The sequence below is a fragment of the Poromitra crassiceps genome, assembly GCF_964638095.1.
Source record: "Poromitra crassiceps genome assembly, chromosome: 13".
In the NCBI taxonomy this organism is placed as follows: Eukaryota; Metazoa; Chordata; class Actinopteri; order Beryciformes; family Melamphaidae; genus Poromitra; species Poromitra crassiceps.
In genome coordinates this window covers 18493226-18512406 of record NC_139644.1, presented here as the reverse complement: position 1 = coordinate 18512406, position 19181 = coordinate 18493226, and the positions used below count along the sequence as shown (strand labels likewise).

Below are 19181 nucleotides of genomic sequence, written 5' to 3'. Positions count from 1 at the left end.
CACCTAAAAGAACATTGCGTGCGTGACGTTGCGTGTTTACGTACGCGGAAGCAGCGGCGAGAGAACGAGCGATTCAGTAAGGGAACCTGAAAGCTGGAGACAGGACGCCGCTGTGTGGGTACAAGTGTACATTTTTACCGGCTACAGCACGACGGGGGGTGGCGGAGGAGGAGAGAGGGGGCCCGGGAAGTGAGGGACGTACAATGAATGACGATCGGAAAGAGCCGGGGAACATGGCTGCAGCAGACGGCATCGGGATGGTTCGTGGGCCGGGTGGTGAGCTGCTAATGGCCCCCTCTATGAACCACAGCCAGCATGAGACGAACGGGACCAGCGACGACCTGGTGAGGTCGGTGGCGCTCTACAGGCGGAGGCCCCGGCTGCTGCACGGCACCGTCCTCCCGTTCTTGGCTGTCCTCTACCCGGGCTGGCTGTACGTGTGGCTGGGGGTGTACGGCGCTTCAGAGTATCCGGAGGCAGGCCTGCTGGCGCTAGCTGCCATCGGGATCGCGCACGTCCTTACAGCGCTTTCTGGTTATTGGTCCGTGCACGCGCACTGTTGGCTCACTTGCTCCAAGGTAATAATCAAGACAATAACAACAATAGTACTGTAATAGCATTGTTATTATTGAAAAGTTTGGAAATGGTTGTTTTCTCGTGCCCCCCCCTCCACAGGAGGTTAAAGTTCAGGGTCGGGAGTCATTGTCACTTCAGTTGTGTGTGTGTGTGTGTGTGTGTGTGTGTGTGTGTGTGTGTGTGTGTGTGTGTGTGTGTGTGTGTGTGTGTGTGTGTGGCGATGGCACAGTGCTTGAATCCCGATAGAAGGCCACCATGCTGCCCCTGAACACGTGCATGAACAAGCTTTTACTGCCAGTGTGAAACAGAAAGCTGTTTTGCATTCAAGAAAATTACACCGGGAGTTGTTGATATAATAATGCCAGGCTATTTTATGCACCTAAACCGGCTGATGAATTTGGATTTTACACGTTAATCGTTTTTGATCTTCCAGAATGTGCTGCAGCTTCATATTGATATGACCAACTGCATGTTAGAGCATGTCTTATTTAGCAGAAACAACAGAGTGACCAGGCCAGAGTGAGTGTGTGCATTTCTCATCTGTTCACTTTGTATACACAGGAACCAGACACACACAAGGCTATGTTGGCGAAAGTCATTCCCACCCCGAACAACGGCTCTGCAGAGCTCGTGGCACTCCAGAGGGACCAGGTCAGTGCAGACCCCCCCCCCCCCCCCCCCACACACACACACACACACACACATCAGCTTCTCACTGGTTGCTGGGAAGGTGCCCCACGTCCCAGATGTCTCACACTGACTACAACTATTTACTGCCTGATCTGGCAACCTGTAATGTAGCCCTAATTTTTCTGCTCTCATCTGTGCTTGGATTTGTCTTCTGTTATATGCTGATGATTCTGCGTTACTGTTATCTGGGGATGATGTCAGCGAGATTGAGAACATAAGAGTGGCTCATAGATAACGAGCTTTCAATACATTTGGGTAAAACCAAGTCAATCCCGTTTGGAACTAAGAAGAAGCTGTCAAGAACAAATACGTTGAAAGTCTCTTGTAATGGAGGGGAAATTGTATCTCAGACAAGTGTCTCATATTTAGGGATAATATTGGAGCACTCACTCTCCTGTGAACCTATTGCTGCTAAAATATTATCTAAGAGTGCCAGCCAACTCAAATTCCTTCCTGTTTCGCAGAATAAGGCTTTTCTGTTAAGAAACTTCTAGTGTCATAACTTGACTCGATTAAACCCAATGTACACCAGATGCGGTACGGCTCCGTGCGGATCCGGTAAAACTGCCGGAATAGACTCTCGCCCATGTTAATAGATGGGCAATACATGCGGTGCGGGAAAAATACGCACCTGTTCTATTTTTGTCGGAACCCGCATGTGTCTGTGGTCTGACTCCGACAGATTACATGGGTGTGGGTCTGTTCAGGCAGCTGCACAGAACCACAATGCAGCTGGTGGACATAGGCCTTTATGCATGTTCTGCTTGGTATAGTGGTCTGACAGCTATTAACTCAGGAACAAACTGCAGTGCAGGTGATGCAAAATATAATATTATAATTTGTTTTTTATTTAATGCCTCCCCTCGAACTCATGTTGGTAACGACAAATTCAGAAGGGTAGGACTGCTGCCAGTACAGCTCAAGAGTAGAACAACCCAAGCTGCATCATAATATGTGCAATATTATCAATGGTTCCCCCCATTCTTAAGGGGATACTGAAATACTACAAGGCATGTTAATTCTCATATCCATTCTCTCTCGCTCTCTTCTGTTCCGTGACAGGACGATAATGGCGAGGAGATTCTGTCCTTTGAGTTCCAGAAGATCCGCTACATCTTTGACAACAAAGAGAAGAAGTGTTTCCTCCCGGTGGCGTTTCCCATCACTAACCCCATGGGCTTCTTTCAGTCGTGGCGCGGCTACCAGGAGGAGGCCGACCTCAGAGCGGCAGAGAAGCGCTACAGCACCAACCGTGCTGAGATGGTGGTGCCGGATTTCCTGGAGCTCTTCAGAGAGCGAGCCACCGCTCCCTTCTTTGTTTTCCAGGTGTGTGTGTGTGTGTGTGTGTGTGTGTGTGTGTGGCAGTGTTGGGGGTAACTCATTACAAAAGTATCGTATTACATGTAATATATTACTTTTAGCAGTAACTCAGTAATATAACTTATTACTTATAGGATTTCAGTAATAATATACCAGTTACTTTGTCAAGTAACTCAAGTTACAAATTGAGTTACATTTTATTAAATCAAAGCACATAATTAAAAAAAAAGATACAATCATTTCCTAATCAAACTGTGTGTTTTTATGCAAAAAACCACTATAGATGATAATAACAAAGGAAAAGAAGAAAATTTAGAGTATTGGATGGTTTACACTGACTTCAAGGTGGTTGAAATTATTTTCGGGATGGTTCCAGCGCAGCGATGTCATTCTGCTGCTGCTGTTGTTTTGGTCAAAGTAATGCAAAAGTAGTGTAATAAGTAACGAGTTACTCTACACAGAAAGTAATATTGTAAAGTAACTTATTACTTTCAAATGAAAGTAACTAGTAATATGTAGTATATTACATTTTGAAAGTAACTTGCCCAACACTGGTGTGTGGTCATGTAAAACTGCAATTAAGTTGACTGCGTTGGTTGTAGACCGGCCTTATTTTGCCGAAGGGCTATTTGCAGTAGATGTGGAGCTGTTGACCCGGTGACAGTGCGGGTCTGTGTCCATGTCAAGTGATGGACTCTCTGCCTCCCGTCAGGTGTTCTGCGTGGGGCTGTGGTGTCTGGATGAGTACTGGTACTACAGCGTTTTCACCCTCTTCATGCTGGTGGCATTCGAGGCCTCCCTGGTCCAGCAGCAAATGAGGAACATGTCTGAGATCCGCCGCATGGGGAACAAGCCCTACATGATCCAGGTAGGATTCGTCATACATCTTGAATTTGGAGGTTAGAAACAGACATTTTGGTGTACCTCGTGCACAAAGACCTCTTTATCTACAGTATATTATTCGTGTTATTGCAGCATCCCACATTTATGTGCGTGCGTGTGTGTGTGTGTGTGTGTGTGTGTGTGTGTGTGTGTGTGTGTGCGCGCGTGCGTGCGTCCGTGTGTTTTCTGGCAGGTGTATCGTAACCGGAAGTGGAGACCTGTATGTAGTGATGAGCTTGTCCCAGGTGACATCGTCTCTGTAGGTAAGGTTCCTGTCACATCTTTTAGAAGAAGAAAAAAACATGTTATTACTTGCCTCAGATTGAGTGTGTGGATGTGTGTTCCATTATAAACATGTTATTTACTTGCCTCAGATTGAGTGTGTGTGGATGTGTGTTCAATCACATGTGTATTTCCTAAATTCCTCCCCCTCAGGACGTTCGCCCCAGGACAACTTGGTACCATGCGATGTGCTGCTGCTCAGAGGCCGCTGCATCGTGGATGAGGCCATGCTGACTGGAGAGTCTGTGCCCCAGATGAAGGTCAGAGGCAAACTCATATACCGTATATCAGCGATACTCAGCTTGCTTTGCCCGGGGGCCACTTTTGCAAAATGACAGGAGACCAGGGGCCAGTTAATAAACAAACATTAATATAAATTTTTCTGTAGCGGATTGTAGGTTTCTGGGGTGCCAGCCAGAGTTTGGTCTGACAATTTTGGGCACACAGCATAGATAGTTAGGTTAAGTTAAGTGCCTATAAGTTAAGTGCCTATAAGATAAGTACATATAAGTGCCTGGGTGGCGAGCAGGCAGCAATATTTGACAATGTAGATGGAGCTCAGTCAAACTTTATTTAATTATTTGTTTTCATTGTGAATTAGAAAATGGTCAGGGGGCCACTCTGCACCCTATCACGGGCCGCATCTGGCCCCCGGGTCGCGTATCACTGCTGTATATGATACCATAGTACTGAGGGCTTAGACTTCAGAGTGAGTCTTATATGTATTGAATGGCACAGTGTTATCGTGAGGTTTTGTCATCATTCTTGACATTATGGGGTGTCTAGGAGCCAGTGGAGGACCTGGACCCAGAGCGAATCCTGGACCTCCAGACGGACTCCCGTCTTCACATCATCTCTGGTGGGACCAAGGTGGTCCAGCATAGTCCTCCTCTGAAGGCCAGTGCTGGACTGAAACGTGAGTGATAATCCCTCTTCTCATCTATCTGTTAACAATGAACATCATTTGACTGGTGAAGTCAGTGGTGGCATCTGTCTCCATCTCTTCAAAAGAACATGCAAACTCATTAGTCTTCTCCTCCATCTGCAGCTGTAGATAATGGCTGTGTGGCGTACGTACTGAGAACAGGATTCTACACATCTCAGGTGAGGAGATGCTGAGTAGATTTGAGTTGTCACTCTTTCTGATCCTTCTGCATCCAAAAAGATTTGTTTTCCTGTATAGGACGTGTTAATAAACGGTAGTGTGCGATCTGTGCTTGCCTGCAGGGTAAACTGTTGCGGACCATCCTCTTTGGTGTGAAGAGAGTGACGGCAAACAACCTGGAGACCTTCATCTTCATCCTCTTCCTCCTAGTGTTTGCCATCGCTGCAGCCGGCTATGTGTGGGTCGAAGGTGAGGGGCGCGGAATAGACTCACTATGGTGTGTGATTCTTATTTAACAAAATCAGTCATCATAGTGATAAACATCATTTTTTTCTTTGCGTTACTTCCCTATAGGGACCAAGGATTTGAGTAGGAACCGCTATAAGCTGTTTCTGGAGTGCACCTTAATCCTCACCTCGGTGGTTCCTCCAGAACTCCCTATAGAGCTCTCTCTGGCGGTCAACACCTCGCTTATCGCCCTGGCCAAACTTTGTAAGTCTACGTGTACAAGTGTGTTTGGCACATATGCAGTATATATGTTTACATACTTGTATTAAGCGTTGGTAATAATAGGTTCATAACAGTCTCTCTCATTTTCTTTTCTTTTTCTCCTCCCTAGATGTCTTCTGCACCGAGCCTTTCAGGATACCATTTGCAGGCAAGGTGGAGATGTGCTGTTTTGACAAAACAGGAACCCTGACCAGTGACAGTCTGGTGGTGCGAGGAGTCGCGGGCCTCAGGTACACGTCTCTATCTATCAGTAGATAGTCCAAAACATAGCGTGCTGCTGACATAGCCAACCATCATGTCGACCGATGTGTGCGTTTGACAGAGAAGGGAAGGAGGTGATGCCGGTGTCTGAGATCCCAGTGGAGACCCATCGGGTGGTGGCAACCTGCCACTCACTGGTCACCCTGGATGACGGACAACTAGTCGGAGATCCGCTGGAGAAGGCCATGCTGACTGCTGCGGACTGGACCCTCACTAAAGGTAAAGGGGTTACCACCGCTCATCATACAGTTCAGTGCGGGGCAGTGGCAAGTGTGTGTTTACATACTACTTCTACATACTAATGACTCTGAGCAAGGCAAGTTCAGTCAGGAAACTATCTGGCTTCAGCTAATTGGTCGAACTCAGTGACTTTACAAGTGCAGCAATCATCCTACGCATTCCCTAATGTCAAGCCTTTTAAATGACTCACACTCACTCAGTCCTCCCCACCTCCACCTGCTTTAGATCTGCTTTTATGTTCTATATTGGGGTTATGTTCTCCTTGTCTACATCTATGCATGTGCAGCAGCAACTCAAATAAATACATTATAAATCAAACCTATTGCTGTCATAACCATTAATACATGTATTCATATCAATAGAGAGCCACAGGAATGAGTCCGGAAAACATTGATGCTAACACTCCCGGTTCTTCACTGTTTTCGCCTATGGGATTTTTGACCTTATTTGAAGCATTGCGCCAAAAACTAATTCAAAAATCCCATAGGCAGAAACAGTGAAGAACTATGAAGTCCGGGACTTCCGCGTTCCGACTACAAAAATACGTCATCCCTGCGGCTCTCTATACTGAATCAAGACTGAACATACTAAGCAGTTGCTCTTAAAATAATACTGTTGTTCACATGTATGAGAAAAATATTTTATTTCCCAACTTTGTACATATGAATGTACTGTAGATATAACCCAGTCAATGATGCTTTAGTTGTCTCACTTTTTCAAATAGAGATCTGTATACATTTGGATACCGTGTCACTACCGTTCTAAAGTGTTTCTTAGTCAAGTATTGGTTGACGAGTCAGCTAGTTCTTGTACCCCTGTGTGTGTGTGTGTGTGTGTGTGTGAGAGTGTGTTTGTGTGTGTTCGTGTCTCACTGGCTGTTGTCTCTGTGACCAGATGAGAAGGTCTTTCCACGTGGCATCAAAACCCAGGGGCTTAAGATCCACCAGCGCTTCCACTTCGCCAGCGCTCTGAAGCGGATGTCGGTCCTGGCCTCCTATGAGAAACTGGGCTCCACCGAGCTCTGCTACGTCTCCACTGTCAAAGGAGCTCCGGAGACACTTAGGGAAATGGTAGGTATTAACACACCATGCTTAATACATCCCCAGTACGTTTAACCAGAGATGGGGACTTGAGACTTGGTGACTTGGTCTCGAAACGATTTAAGTCACTGTTTTGATGACTTGCGACTTGACTTACAAAAAATAAATTACTTGAGACTCGACTTAGACTTGGAAGTTTAAAGACTCATGACTTGACTTGACTTGAGACATGATGACTCGGATGACTTGTGGTCGTCATTTTAAATATTAAATATTAAAATGTTCAACGTTGTCAAGTGTCTGTGTAAAGTTATCCGGTATGCGAGTGCACACTGGGAATGGTATTGTCGTGATTGGATGACTCAGTCATGCTCCTCCTTATGGCATAGTCATGATGATTGGATGAGGCTCCTCGCTATGGCAACACGGAATAGTTAGGCTCCTCACTGAACAGGTTTTTTCCCCCCAAGGAGAATGCACTCGTTACGTTAGTAGTTTAGTCATTGTTACTTGAGTCGTTACTGTTACACCCTCCTGCTCTAACGTTAGACTCTTTTTTATTTCTCATATAATCTTATTCCTCTATAATAATTGTAATACAAATTCAATACATTGTATTTTTTGAACAGGCTAGATAAATTGGCCATTAACATCATTACCCGGGGAAAGTGACTTGACTTGCCTTAACCAGAGACTCAACTTGACTTGACCTAACCTCTGACTTGTCTTGGCCAAAACAAGATAACTTGGGGCTTAATTGAGATTTGGACCAAATGACTTGGTCCCATGTCTGTTTTTAACTAAATCGAGTGAATCTACTGCTGTTCTAACCCGACTGTGATTCTAGTTTTCAGAGTGTCCGGCAAGCTATGACGAGGTCCACAGGGAAATGTCCCGCGAGGGGGCCAGAGTGCTGGCCTTGGGATACAAAGAGATCGGACACCTCAGCCATCAGCAGGTTCATATTTTTTTTATTTGACTCTTCTATGAGAAATATTAAAAACGCAATCTGTGTGAGTCGTTTAATCTGCGGAGAAGAGATTCGATAATGGGACTGAGCTGGATCTTTGTGGCTTGCACAGGTCCGGGAGGTGAGTCGGGACGCACTGGAGTGCGACTTGCATTTTGCCGGGTTCATGGTTGTTTCCTGCCCCCTCAAGAGCGACAGCAAGGCCGTCATCAAAGAGATCCTGGAAGCATCGCATCACGTAAATAAGCTACTTAAGTACAGACAGACACACACACACACACACACACACACAATGTGACTTGTGACATGTGTAACCCCACTCTCTCTGCTATCAGGTGGTGATGATCACAGGCGATAACCCCCTAACGGCATGCCATGTAGCAAAAGAGCTTCACTTCATCCAGAAGGAGCACACACTTATATTGCAGCCGGGTCCCGCTCAGGGTAAAAGAAGCTCTCAGAATTGCATGTATTACACACGTAAGCCAGTTATGTATTATCTGACAGTAGAGCACAATGTCTGACTGTACTGAGAGTCATAAGGCTCTTTCACACCGGCCTTGAAAGCCGAAAAATGCACGGAAAATAGGATTCGCGCCTCCGATGTGAAAGTCATGAACGTTGGTGGATAATTGTTTTAGGCCTTTTGTCCCGCCACGGTAGGTAGTAACAGCACCGGGTTACCTGGCAACCCGCCTCCATTTGAAAGCGTCGTCGCAGCACGCCGGAAAAGGTGCGAATGGTCAGCTCATTCATAAAAAAATTACAGGGGAAATCACCTCATGTAAGCAAGAAAGTGCACGAGTGAAAGTAAAAAAAGTAGCCTATACAATCATGACTGCAGGGACGCCAGGAGGAATGCTCCGTGTGGTTAGGCTTTATGCTCAAACGATGTTGACATTAGTAGGTAAAATTAACGGATATAATAATAAGCTTCAGAGGGCTATAGCTGTCTGTGGTGAGTTGGTCTGAGGAGCAGATGCATGCGTTTTGATATTAAGGCGAGTCCGCCCACCATGCGAGTGGTGCTCGCCTTTCAATCCGGGAGCAGGGGATTTCACCTGAAAGTACACTGCAGCACGGGAATGTGGCCGTGCTGCTTGGCTCTGTGTGAAAGCAATTTCTGTGGCGAGGCTGCGGGCTTTGCGGGACTCCTAAACTGCTTTTTTGCCGCGATCTGTGTGTGAAAGAGCCTATAGCTAAAGGGCACCAGGGTTCCTGTGTAGTGATGCAGTTAGCTGTTTTGGCCATGAAGCACATAGTGCAGAATGATCTGTCACTGATCTGCTGTTATGTTTTGCAGGTGAGTGGCAGTGGGAGTCTATAGATGGCACTGTGCACGTACCGCTGCCCCCACCCTCAGTTTCCTCCTTCGTGCATCAGTTTGACCTGTGTGTCACGGGGGAGGGGCTGGCCAGACTGAGCTGTGACACCAGACTACTCCACAAACTCCTGCCTCACGTACAGGTGTTTGCCCGGGTCAGCCCCAAACAGAAGGTGGGTCCTCCTCTCTTACATCTTAATGTTATCTGGACTTCATGCTCTTAAAGGGCCACTTGGCCGATTTTCACCAATCATTACCATATCAGTAGTATATCCAAATGAACAGTGTTTAACATCCCTCCATCCTGCCTGCACCGAGTGCTCCCCGTTCAGTCCCAGGCAAAACAAAATCTAATTTGGAGCAGTTTGATAGTAATACTGATACTGATACTGATACTGACAGTAATAGTGACATCATGGCAAAACTGCTCCCTATGACATCATTTGGAGCAGTTTTGTCTGCAAATGAATGGGGAACTCTCTCGGTCCAGGCAAAATGGAGGGAAGTTAACATTAAACATTAAACAACGTTAAACATTGCATATACTGTACTACCGATTTTGTAATGAGCCAACGCTGGTTGAAAATCGGCAAAGTGGCCCTCAGAAATATTTACCCTAAATTTCTTCACTGCTGTTAAAGAACAGCTATTGGCTATGTACCTTGCATTTCTTGGCCTTTTTTGTCGTTTGTTGTTTTTTCATTGTAAAAGAGGTGTAGAGTAACCGCAATAGTCCATAATGCAATACTGCCACAACTTAGACCTGATGTATTGCTTTTGCATGACTGCAAAAACTCTATCATCACTACTCAACCGACAAGTAAAAACAGCTGATTGGAACTAGCTCAGGCACATTGTCTGAAGGTTGTCAAAGTGCATTCTGGGAAATGTAGGAAATCTCTAACTGAAGTAGAAGCAGATGCTTCATCTGGAACGCATCACCCATTGAGCAGCGTAGGAATATCCAAGGATGGAATTTTCCTTTTTGGAAATAATGATGATTGACTATTGTGTTTCAGGAGTTGGTGATCACTAGTCTTAAGGGGCTGGGTTATGTGACGTTGATGTGTGGTGACGGTACAAATGATGTCGGCGCTCTCAAGCACGCCCACATAGGTGAGATCTAACATCCATCCACTGGGCAAGGTCATCGATACCACAAGCCTGTGTGTCTCTATACCAGGTAGCAACAGGGTTTAGTGATGATACTTTTGCTTTTTCCTCCTTCAGGTGTCGCTCTGTTAGCCAACGCTCCTGAGCGCATGCCTGAGAAGAAGAGACGAGGAAGAGAGAAGGAGTCATCCACAGCCGAACCCAGACCGTTACCGCCTGTCCCGGCTTCAGGAGGCAAACTGAGCTCCAGGGCAGCGAGGCAGAGGGTGATGGCCCAGAGGGAAGAGCAGCTGGCCGCACAGAAGGTACGTGTCTTTGTGCCTTAGTCAGTGACTGAAAGTGTTGTTGGCTTCCCTGTTGATCAGGGAATGGTTCACCCCAAATCAAAAGTCACTCATTATCCATGCAGCCTTCTCTATTGATGTTTTTACAGCTCCAAAAAGTACAATAATGTCCATCAAATCTCTCCCAACAGCTCATAATCAAAGTGTTTTATAGCCAGACGATTGCACTGTTGCTCGAAAGATCTAATATTTACCTCATTATCTCGGATATCCAACCCCCCCCACCACCCACCCACCATGCTGTGCTTGCACATGTATCCTATAGTGTTCTTTTTTGGAGCAGGCAATCCCTTTAAATGAAGGGGACAGCATGCATTATAGCTTGGGTGGAGTAATGAGTAATTGTGTGCTGATCTAAACGTCCCGGTTTTTCTGTCGCAGGAGAGGATCAGCCAAGTCTTACGGGAGCTCGAAGAGGATCAGATACAAGTAGTGAAACTGGGAGATGCCTCCATCGCTGCTCCCTTCACCTCCAAGCTCTCCTCCATACAGTGCAGTGAGTAACAGGCATTCGCAATTTCAAGTGTGACTGACAATCACAGCTGGCAAATACCCAAACGTACAACCAACCACTCCCTGCTTCTGAAACCGGTTCCTTCCTCTCCCTCCCCAGTCTGCCACGTAATAAAGCAGGGCCGCTGCACTCTAGTGACAACACTCCAGATGTTTAAGATCCTGGCTCTGAACGCCCTGGTGCTGGCCTACAGCCAGTCCGTGCTCTACCTCGAGGGGGTGAAGTTCAGCGATTTCCAGGCCACCCTGCAGGGCCTGCTGCTGGCCGGCTGCTTCCTCTTCATCTCTAGGTCAAAGGTGAGAACACGAGTCTCGCTACCTGAGAGTGCACAGAGTCAGGCTTATGTTGTGTCTGATTTGTCCTCCTGGTCAAGGTGATCTTCTACCAAGAAATGGAAAAATACAAACAGCAGATAAGATCCCATAAGATCAGATGGTACTCACATTCAAAAAAGTAAATTCTGTCTCCACTGTTCATCCTAAAATATTTGTTTATGGTCGGTAAGTGCAGGAGACCTAAAGCAAATGATCAAATTAATAAACAATGAAGATTAAAAAAAGGTTCCTTCCTAAAGGAGCCACCTAATATGAGTACGAGCCTTCATCCTGGGGATAACGATGCCGAGGGCAGAAGTTGTGATCCTGTTAAGAGCAGCAGTCTAAATCCTTGGCCATTGTCCAACCAGATTAATGATCTTTTCCTCTCCTGTCTACACAGCCACTAAAAACCTTGTCTCGAGAGCGGCCCTTACCAAACATCTTCAATCTTTATACGGTGCTGACCGTATTGCTGCAGTTTGCTGTGCACTTCTGCAGTCTGGTGTACCTCTACAGAGGGGCACAGAGCAGAACTCCTCCCAGGTGAATGAACAGACACACCCACCCACTGTACACATGCAGAGAGAGAAAAGGAGACAGCACCTCTTTACAAAGTCAGACGTCACATTCGTTTTGTCTTTTCTCTTGCAGAGAGGGGTCATTTGTGGACCTATACAAAGAGTTTGAGCCCAGTCTAATCAACAGCACCGTGTACATAATGTCCATGGCCATGCAGATGGCCACCTTTGCCATTAACTACAAGGTAGTCAATCTCATTGCCACAGATACATTTTATTAGACATATTTATATTTGTTACAGTGTAACAGACTCATCACATTCCCTGTCTCGTCTGATAGGGTCACCCATTCATGGAGTCTCTCAGTGAGAATCGACCATTACTGTGGAGTATCGCCCTGTCAGGTTTAGCCATCGTGGGGCTGCTTAGTGGTTCCTCGCCAGAATTCAACGAGCAGTTTGCTCTTGTAGATATTCCAACTGAGGTGAGCTGGCATATTTGGTCATTATTATTTTACTTATGAAATGCACTGTATTGTTCTACTCACCCTGCGAGTCGCTGGAAGCATGCTGACGAAAGACGTCTGACCACGTGAGACTAACCCGCTGCCCTCTTTTTGTCCTCGCAGTTCAAACTAGTCATTGCCCAGGTTCTCGTGGTGGACTTTGTCGCCGCCCTACTGGTGGACCGCATCCTGCAGTTCCTGCTGGGCAAAGGAACTCTCAGGCTGCCTTCTTGAACTCTTGCCAACAGCAACCGCTGCCCTTAGCAACCAAACTGTAAAGGGAGAGAAAAACTTTGGGGGAGATGTAAGGCTGTTGTTGGGACACGCACAAGACGGCTGAGGCGGCCACGGCGCGCAGTACTGCACACTCCTAATGTGGATTCCTCCCTTCGCCCTGCTCTGCCCCTCCCCTCCCCGCCCCGCCCTCACCAGCTCCGTTACCAGCTCTTCATCAGCTCTGCGTTTCTTTATGCCTCATAACCCCCCGTTTGTTCTGTATTTCTCTCTCGTGCTTCATCTCTCCCTCCCCCCCTCCTACAGAAGGCCAAGAAGACAGCAGTATTGTGTGGAGTGCGAGACTGTGCCAGCCAATGTGAAACGTACAGGCACACAATAGGGGCGTTCTCTAAGAGAATTGCAAAGTGTTTGATGATTTTTTTTTGTTTTATTTCCTTGATTTTGTAAAAAGTAAAAAAAAAAAAAATCTCTTACAGACTTATAAAAAGACTTACAAATACATGTGGTTGGAGGTTGTCAAGTGTTTTGTCACGTGTGTGGATAGTATGAGCGTGTCCAGCAAACAGCTGGCTGTGAACGGACGCGCTCCAGGAAATGGGTAAATGATGAAGTGAGTATTCTGTGACGGTACAAAAGAAGCAATCAAAGTCCTGCATCAAAGTATACACAAATATACTTGGCAGAGATGAAATGTGAGTGAAAGAGTTGTACTTAGAGCCTCCTGGGCAGATTTATCAACGTTTCATTTATTTTCATGATCCATTACAGTTTCTCCTTTAAGTACCCTGTAGTAGACCTACCTCCATGTACCCCAGTTTGAGAACCACCGAAGGCATACATACATGATATGATCAGTGTTGGGCAAGTTACTTTCAAAATGTAATATGCTACATATTACTAGTTACTTTCATTTGAAAGTAATAAGTTATTTTACAATATTACTGTCTGTGTAGAGTAACTCGTTACTTACACTACTTTTGCATTACTTTTACCAAAACAACAGCAGCAGCAGAATGACCTCGCCACCCCGGAACCATCCCGAAAAATAATTTCACCCGCCTTGACCGCCTTCTAAATGTTATTCTTTTCCTTTGTTATTGTCATCTGTAGTGGTTATTTACATAAAAACACACAGTTTGATTAGGAAATGATTGTATCTTTTTTTAATATGTGCTTTGATGTAAAAAAAATAACTCAATTTGTAACTTGAGTTACTTGACAAAGTAACCGGTATAATATTACTGAAATCCTATATGTAATAAGTTACCGGTATATTACTGAGTTACTGCTAAAAGTAATATATTACATGTAATATGTTACTTTTGTAATGAGTTACCCCCAACACTGGATATGATATTGTACATACATACCTATTTAGCTCAGTGATACATACACATACTACCAGTGTGAGTGCGTCTAGTCTGCCGGAAATGATGAGAAGAAATATCACACTACATTTCCCAGGATGCATAGCTCAGCCTTGTTTTGTTGGGCGCGCTCTGTAAAGGAAAACTGAAAAGAAAAATGGCGGATGGGCAAGACAGGTTTGTATGTTTTTGATTTTTTTGAAGTACGACAACAGAATAAACAGTCGAACGTTATGCTCGTGTTGTGTTTGGAAAACAGAATAACAGTTTAAAATCGATTGGTATGTATTTCGTAGCTCGTTTGAGCTTCGCTCTCAAAGCAAATCATGTTTGTGTGTCTGCGGACTAGCGAAATGTTAACTAGCCGTACGGGTAACACTATTAGCTAGGTTACTAATGTATTTTGCAGAGCAACGAATGTGTTATAGCAGTCAGTCTGTGTGTCTTAAGTTTACAAGTGTTCTGATCCATTCACTTTCGTTAACAGTCGTGCGCGTGACGCCGTTGCAGATACCCAGAGTGAGGTAACCATCAACTTAACACAACTGATCTGACTGACACGTATGACCATGCCACAAGTTGAATACGTCATTATTCTTTGTTCAATCTCGCCGTATATCAAGGTCAGCTCGGTGAATCAGAGCCACAAAAGAGCCTCCACAAGCCCCAGCCGAGCACCCACGAGCAAGTCACCTCGCACCGGCGACTCCCCACCCTCCACCACACAGATGCACGATGCCAGAGAGGGGCGTATGGAGACAAGACGAGAAGAGATGGAGACAGAAACCACGGAGGAACTCACCCCCGCTGTAGGACCCTCTACTGACAGCAACAAGAGGAAATCCTGGAGGAGATCCACCATAGGCCGACGCTCTCTCCCTGCTCTCCCCAACCCTTATCTGAGTCAGTCGCCTCGCCTGTCCTTCTGCCTCCTTTTTGTCAGTACATTACATGTTAGTGTCTGTAGTCAGTAACAGACTTTCTGTGTTTCTCTTAGATCTGTCCAGGAGCATAAGCACATCCTTGTCACAGCAAGAAAGGCTGGAGAAACTGATGGAGGCTTCAATGCAGGTGAGTTTGTCTGGGCTCATGGTTAATTTCAACTGAACCGATATGAACAAGTAAATACTTCACCACCTCACTGACGTTGGCTTTTTAGGTAAAGACAGCCTATTTTATGTCTTCTTTTTTCACTCAGCAGTAAACATTTGGAAAGGGAATAGGTCCACACATTCACTGCTTAAACAGTGAACAGGCAAGCTCTCTTTACTGTTCCCTGCCTTCTTGGATCCAGGCAACTCAAACAATTAGTGATTTTTGCATTAGATGCATTGTTACTAAAACAAAGTCTATGATTCAGTCTGCTAAACTCAAAACCATAAAGATGGATGTTTTTGTTCAGGAATACATACTAATCAGGTCATAATTCCCAATGAGGGGGTGAGCTTTAGCACCTCCAAGTAGATCATGCATTTTAAAAATGGTTATATCTAATGCTGGACTGTCTTCATAAAAAAAGAGCAATGGTTTCTCATTAGAATTTAACATCAACCCATTACTTTACTGTATACACAGTATTGGAAACTGTTGGCAGGATTAAGTTGTCAAAGGGCCCGACCCATCCCAGAGTTCTCAAGTAGCTCTTGGCTGAAGTATAGTTTCCTTCAAATTGGTCATAGGTCAAATTTCTGATTGATGTATCTGTCTAATCTCCCCTCCTTTGTTTCTAGTTGGCAATAGAGAGAACTCAAAAACAAGGTTAGTGCTTGTCCAAACTACATTTGATAGGCTTGCATCTATTGCATGGTTCATAAAGCTTGTCTTTCAGACTAAAACTGGAAAACGGAATATAAATATTCGGCTTAATTGATTTCTGTCATTTTCCTTGTCCTAGATGAGCACATGCTGAAAGATTGGTGCTGTCTGGCCAAAAGCATACGCAGTGAACCACAGTATCAACAACCAACAACAGCTAGGTAATGCAGTTGCTGTATTTTCTTTATACACTGCAATGGGTGTATTGCAGCGTTGCCTCCAATTCGCGCTTTTCTGTTACATTTGTCCTCCTGACTGTTTTCTGTCGGTTCTAGTGACCCTGCAGTGCAGAAATCCATGGAACAGATGGTGAAAGATATCCACACGTATGTTTCCTCTTTTTCACCTTATTCAATGTCTCTAGTCTTGTTTAAAGTGAGTTTCCGCACAGTGCGAGCACAGTCTTTATACAAACCAGACTTTTGAATTCATTCAATCAGACTTGGAGCAACCTATTATTATGTGGCACTTTTCAGTCTTGATTCACCATTTTTGTGTTTCAGGCTCCAGGCAGAGTGCGACTCTTGGGACGCTTTGTTGAACAAACACCGGAGTAAAGCGCAGGAACTGGCAAAGTGAGCGTGTGCATTGTCATCGAGAGTAATGATACTGCTGCGTGTTACAATGTGTGTCAATAACATAGTCTCTGTTTGTCTTCCACAGGAAAGTGGAGCAGGGTCAGGAGAGCGGTGTCAAGTTAGACCCCTCCTCCGCTCTGCCCCGGTCTTCACAGTACCAGCTCATACAGAGTAAACCAGACTACCACGGTCTCCTCTGTAAACAGCTGCCCAGACTGCGCATTGTGGAGATGGTGGTACGTTGGAAATTAGATGAAACTTTAATGATCTTCATGGAGGAAATCAGTGGAAATATAGTAGCCTTTATTCAGATGCATTGAAATCCTGGAGATGTTTGAATATTTTGGTTTTAGAGTGCAATGACTGAAATACGAAAATATCAAAACAGGCTGCAAGAAAATTTCACATCTCCTGCATGTTACTTCTCAATCACGATCTGTTGCATGATTGTATTTAATCGTGAATTCTTCCTTTTTTCTAGATGAACACACAGTGCCAGATGGTTAGAGAGGTTCTGACCATCCACGAGCGTTCACAGTTATTGGTGAAAGAGACCAGTGGCAGATTAGGTATGGACATTTTTATTTACCAGGGTTCCTACGCAGAATGGAAAAGTGTGGAATTTGATTTTGGTAAATTCCAGGTCTTTAAGTATGGAAAAAAGAAAAGAGAGCATGGAAAAATATTTGGTTCCACACTATTGCCCCTATATTGCCCCTATTATGTTTCCTAAAGTATAGTTATGTTATTTATTTATTTAAGCTTTATTTAAACAGGTAAATCTTTGTTAGAAAGGTTCCCTGTCAGGTGCCTATTTGCGGCGGGATGGGCTGCCAAGGGGCCCGATCCATGGCCAATCAGGCCAGCCGGGCCGCCTGGAGCTACCCCAAATAGTGACATCATCAGGGAGGTATGACATTACAATGAGGAGTGATGATGTCACATAGCGACCTCATCGGTGATGTGACATTCCCAGCGGTGACATCAGAGCCACAAATGCCTCACGACAATGAGTAATGTCATAATCAATTATGACATCATCGGTGATATCATAGATGCTAGGATGAACAACTATAAATAGAAGAGGTTCTACGTACCAGGTTCCCATCACAGGAAAGGGTTTCGGGTGTGTGTATAAAATATTTCATATCAGTCGATATCGATAATTATTGATAATTTTTAATTAACTATTTTAATAAAGACAAGAAAAAACACTTACTATTGGGTTAAGCTGCTCTCTCCCGTGCGTTCAAAGTGCGAGGCGGAGACTAAGCAAAAAGCCTGGTCCGTCACTTAATATATTCGGGTGTGAACTTTAGGATTTGTCCGTCAAATAATTGGCTGTTTTCGTTTCACTCATAGCATGCGCTATTATCAAGGGACATATCGATATATATTGAACTATTTTCATATTGTATTGATGAAGTGTCTATCACCGATATATATTGCTATTGCATTTTCGGTTCTTATTTAAAGAGACAGAAAAATGTGTGGGTGGGGGGGGGATATAATACGGTACTTTATTCATTATAAGGGAAAATAATGAGTATAGGTAGCACCGGTTAGGGCAGAGATGTTTGACAGTGGAATGTTGTCCAACTTTCTGTGTTCATTGCACTGTTTTAGCATTGCAGCTTGAATACAATGCTGTGCGTTGAACTTGTCTGGGTTTGGCGTTATTTGATTTGTAGGAGCTACAATCTTCTGGCAATTATTTGACAAGATAATAGCATACATAGTCAAAATGTAACATACATGTCAACAGTTGGATTTTAAAACCATTTATTTGCATAATAAACATCTAGATATTTCTACTTGGATCAGATGTTAAATATGGTCTGAAAAATCTGAGTAAGAAGTCTAGAGATTTGAACCTGGAAAAGTATGGAATTTTGAAATGGAAAATTAAATGTGCAGGAACTCTGCAACGCTCACTATTGGATTATGTGTGCCTCCCCACCCCCCCAAATCAATGATCTGGCAAAATTAATACACGATCACTACCTCTTGCAGCGGCAAAGGAAGGATTCCAGGATCTTTCACCTGCAACTGACATCATCCGGAATCTATTGGCGGGTGGCCAGAGGCGAGCAGGACCCGTCAACTCGAATGGACTGGGCTCTTCATGACGCTTATTTGTAGCCAACTAGCCATGTCTACAATTATACCTTAATTTCTGCTTGTTTTAATGTTCTATATGTACATATCATTTCTTGATTTGACTGTTCTCTTTGGTGTTTTATGTCACTGTATATAGTAAATCCCCCTTTCAGGCAGCTTGAGCAGCTGGATTGTTGACCAGCTAAAGCTAATGCATGTATTATTCTGATTCTAATATTTGACCAGCAGGTGGCAATGCAGCTCTTTTTACAAAGCTTACATGCTCAGGATTTTTTTTTAATTCTGCTTTAATTCAGAACATATTTTGTCCTGTAAAACCTGGACATTTTAAGATGAAATTTCAAGTAATGGAAAATAAAGAAGTTGACAAATGTTGCAGAAAACATTGTTCCTACAAAACTAGGTTGCTGTTGCCTCTCAAAAGTTCCCATTAACATTTAATTAATATTGTGTAAGTAATAATAATAAACTAACTAGATATGAATATAATTAAAGCAAAAAAATGTTTTTCATGCTTTCTGAAATTGTTTCACTGCATGCGAATTGCAGTGA

The 19181-nt window shown here is 44.4% G+C and overlaps 2 protein-coding genes across 2 annotated transcripts; both read left to right on the top strand.

Annotated features, from left to right (window-relative positions):
• The first annotated feature begins 98 nt into the window (after window positions 1–98).
• On the top strand, window positions 99–13147 carry atp13a1 (ATPase 13A1). Its single transcript, XM_083649812.1, has 25 exons — window positions 99–578; window positions 1138–1227; window positions 2329–2592; window positions 3299–3454; window positions 3662–3731; window positions 3904–4010; window positions 4537–4666; window positions 4799–4854; window positions 4978–5104; window positions 5210–5347; window positions 5475–5595; window positions 5688–5845; window positions 6761–6936; window positions 7754–7864; window positions 7989–8114; window positions 8212–8320; window positions 9180–9373; window positions 10220–10316; window positions 10431–10618; window positions 11039–11153; window positions 11271–11467; window positions 11889–12031; window positions 12140–12251; window positions 12347–12490; window positions 12635–13147. The coding sequence occupies exons 1-25, from the start codon at window positions 204–206 to the stop codon at window positions 12743–12745; spliced, it is 3615 nt and encodes a 1204-aa protein (XP_083505938.1). The 5' UTR covers window positions 99–203; the 3' UTR covers window positions 12746–13147.
• Window positions 13148–14275: 1128 nt separating this feature from the next.
• Window positions 14276–19181, top strand: dsn1 (DSN1 component of MIS12 kinetochore complex). The gene is made up of 11 exons (XM_083649829.1): window positions 14276–14292; window positions 14603–14639; window positions 14739–15018; window positions 15113–15186; window positions 15846–15873; window positions 16010–16091; window positions 16206–16256; window positions 16434–16505; window positions 16594–16744; window positions 16990–17077; window positions 18522–19181. Exons 3-11 carry the CDS (start codon window positions 14844–14846, stop codon window positions 18635–18637), a joined length of 837 nt encoding a protein of 278 aa, XP_083505955.1. The 5' UTR covers window positions 14276–14292; window positions 14603–14639; window positions 14739–14843; the 3' UTR covers window positions 18638–19181.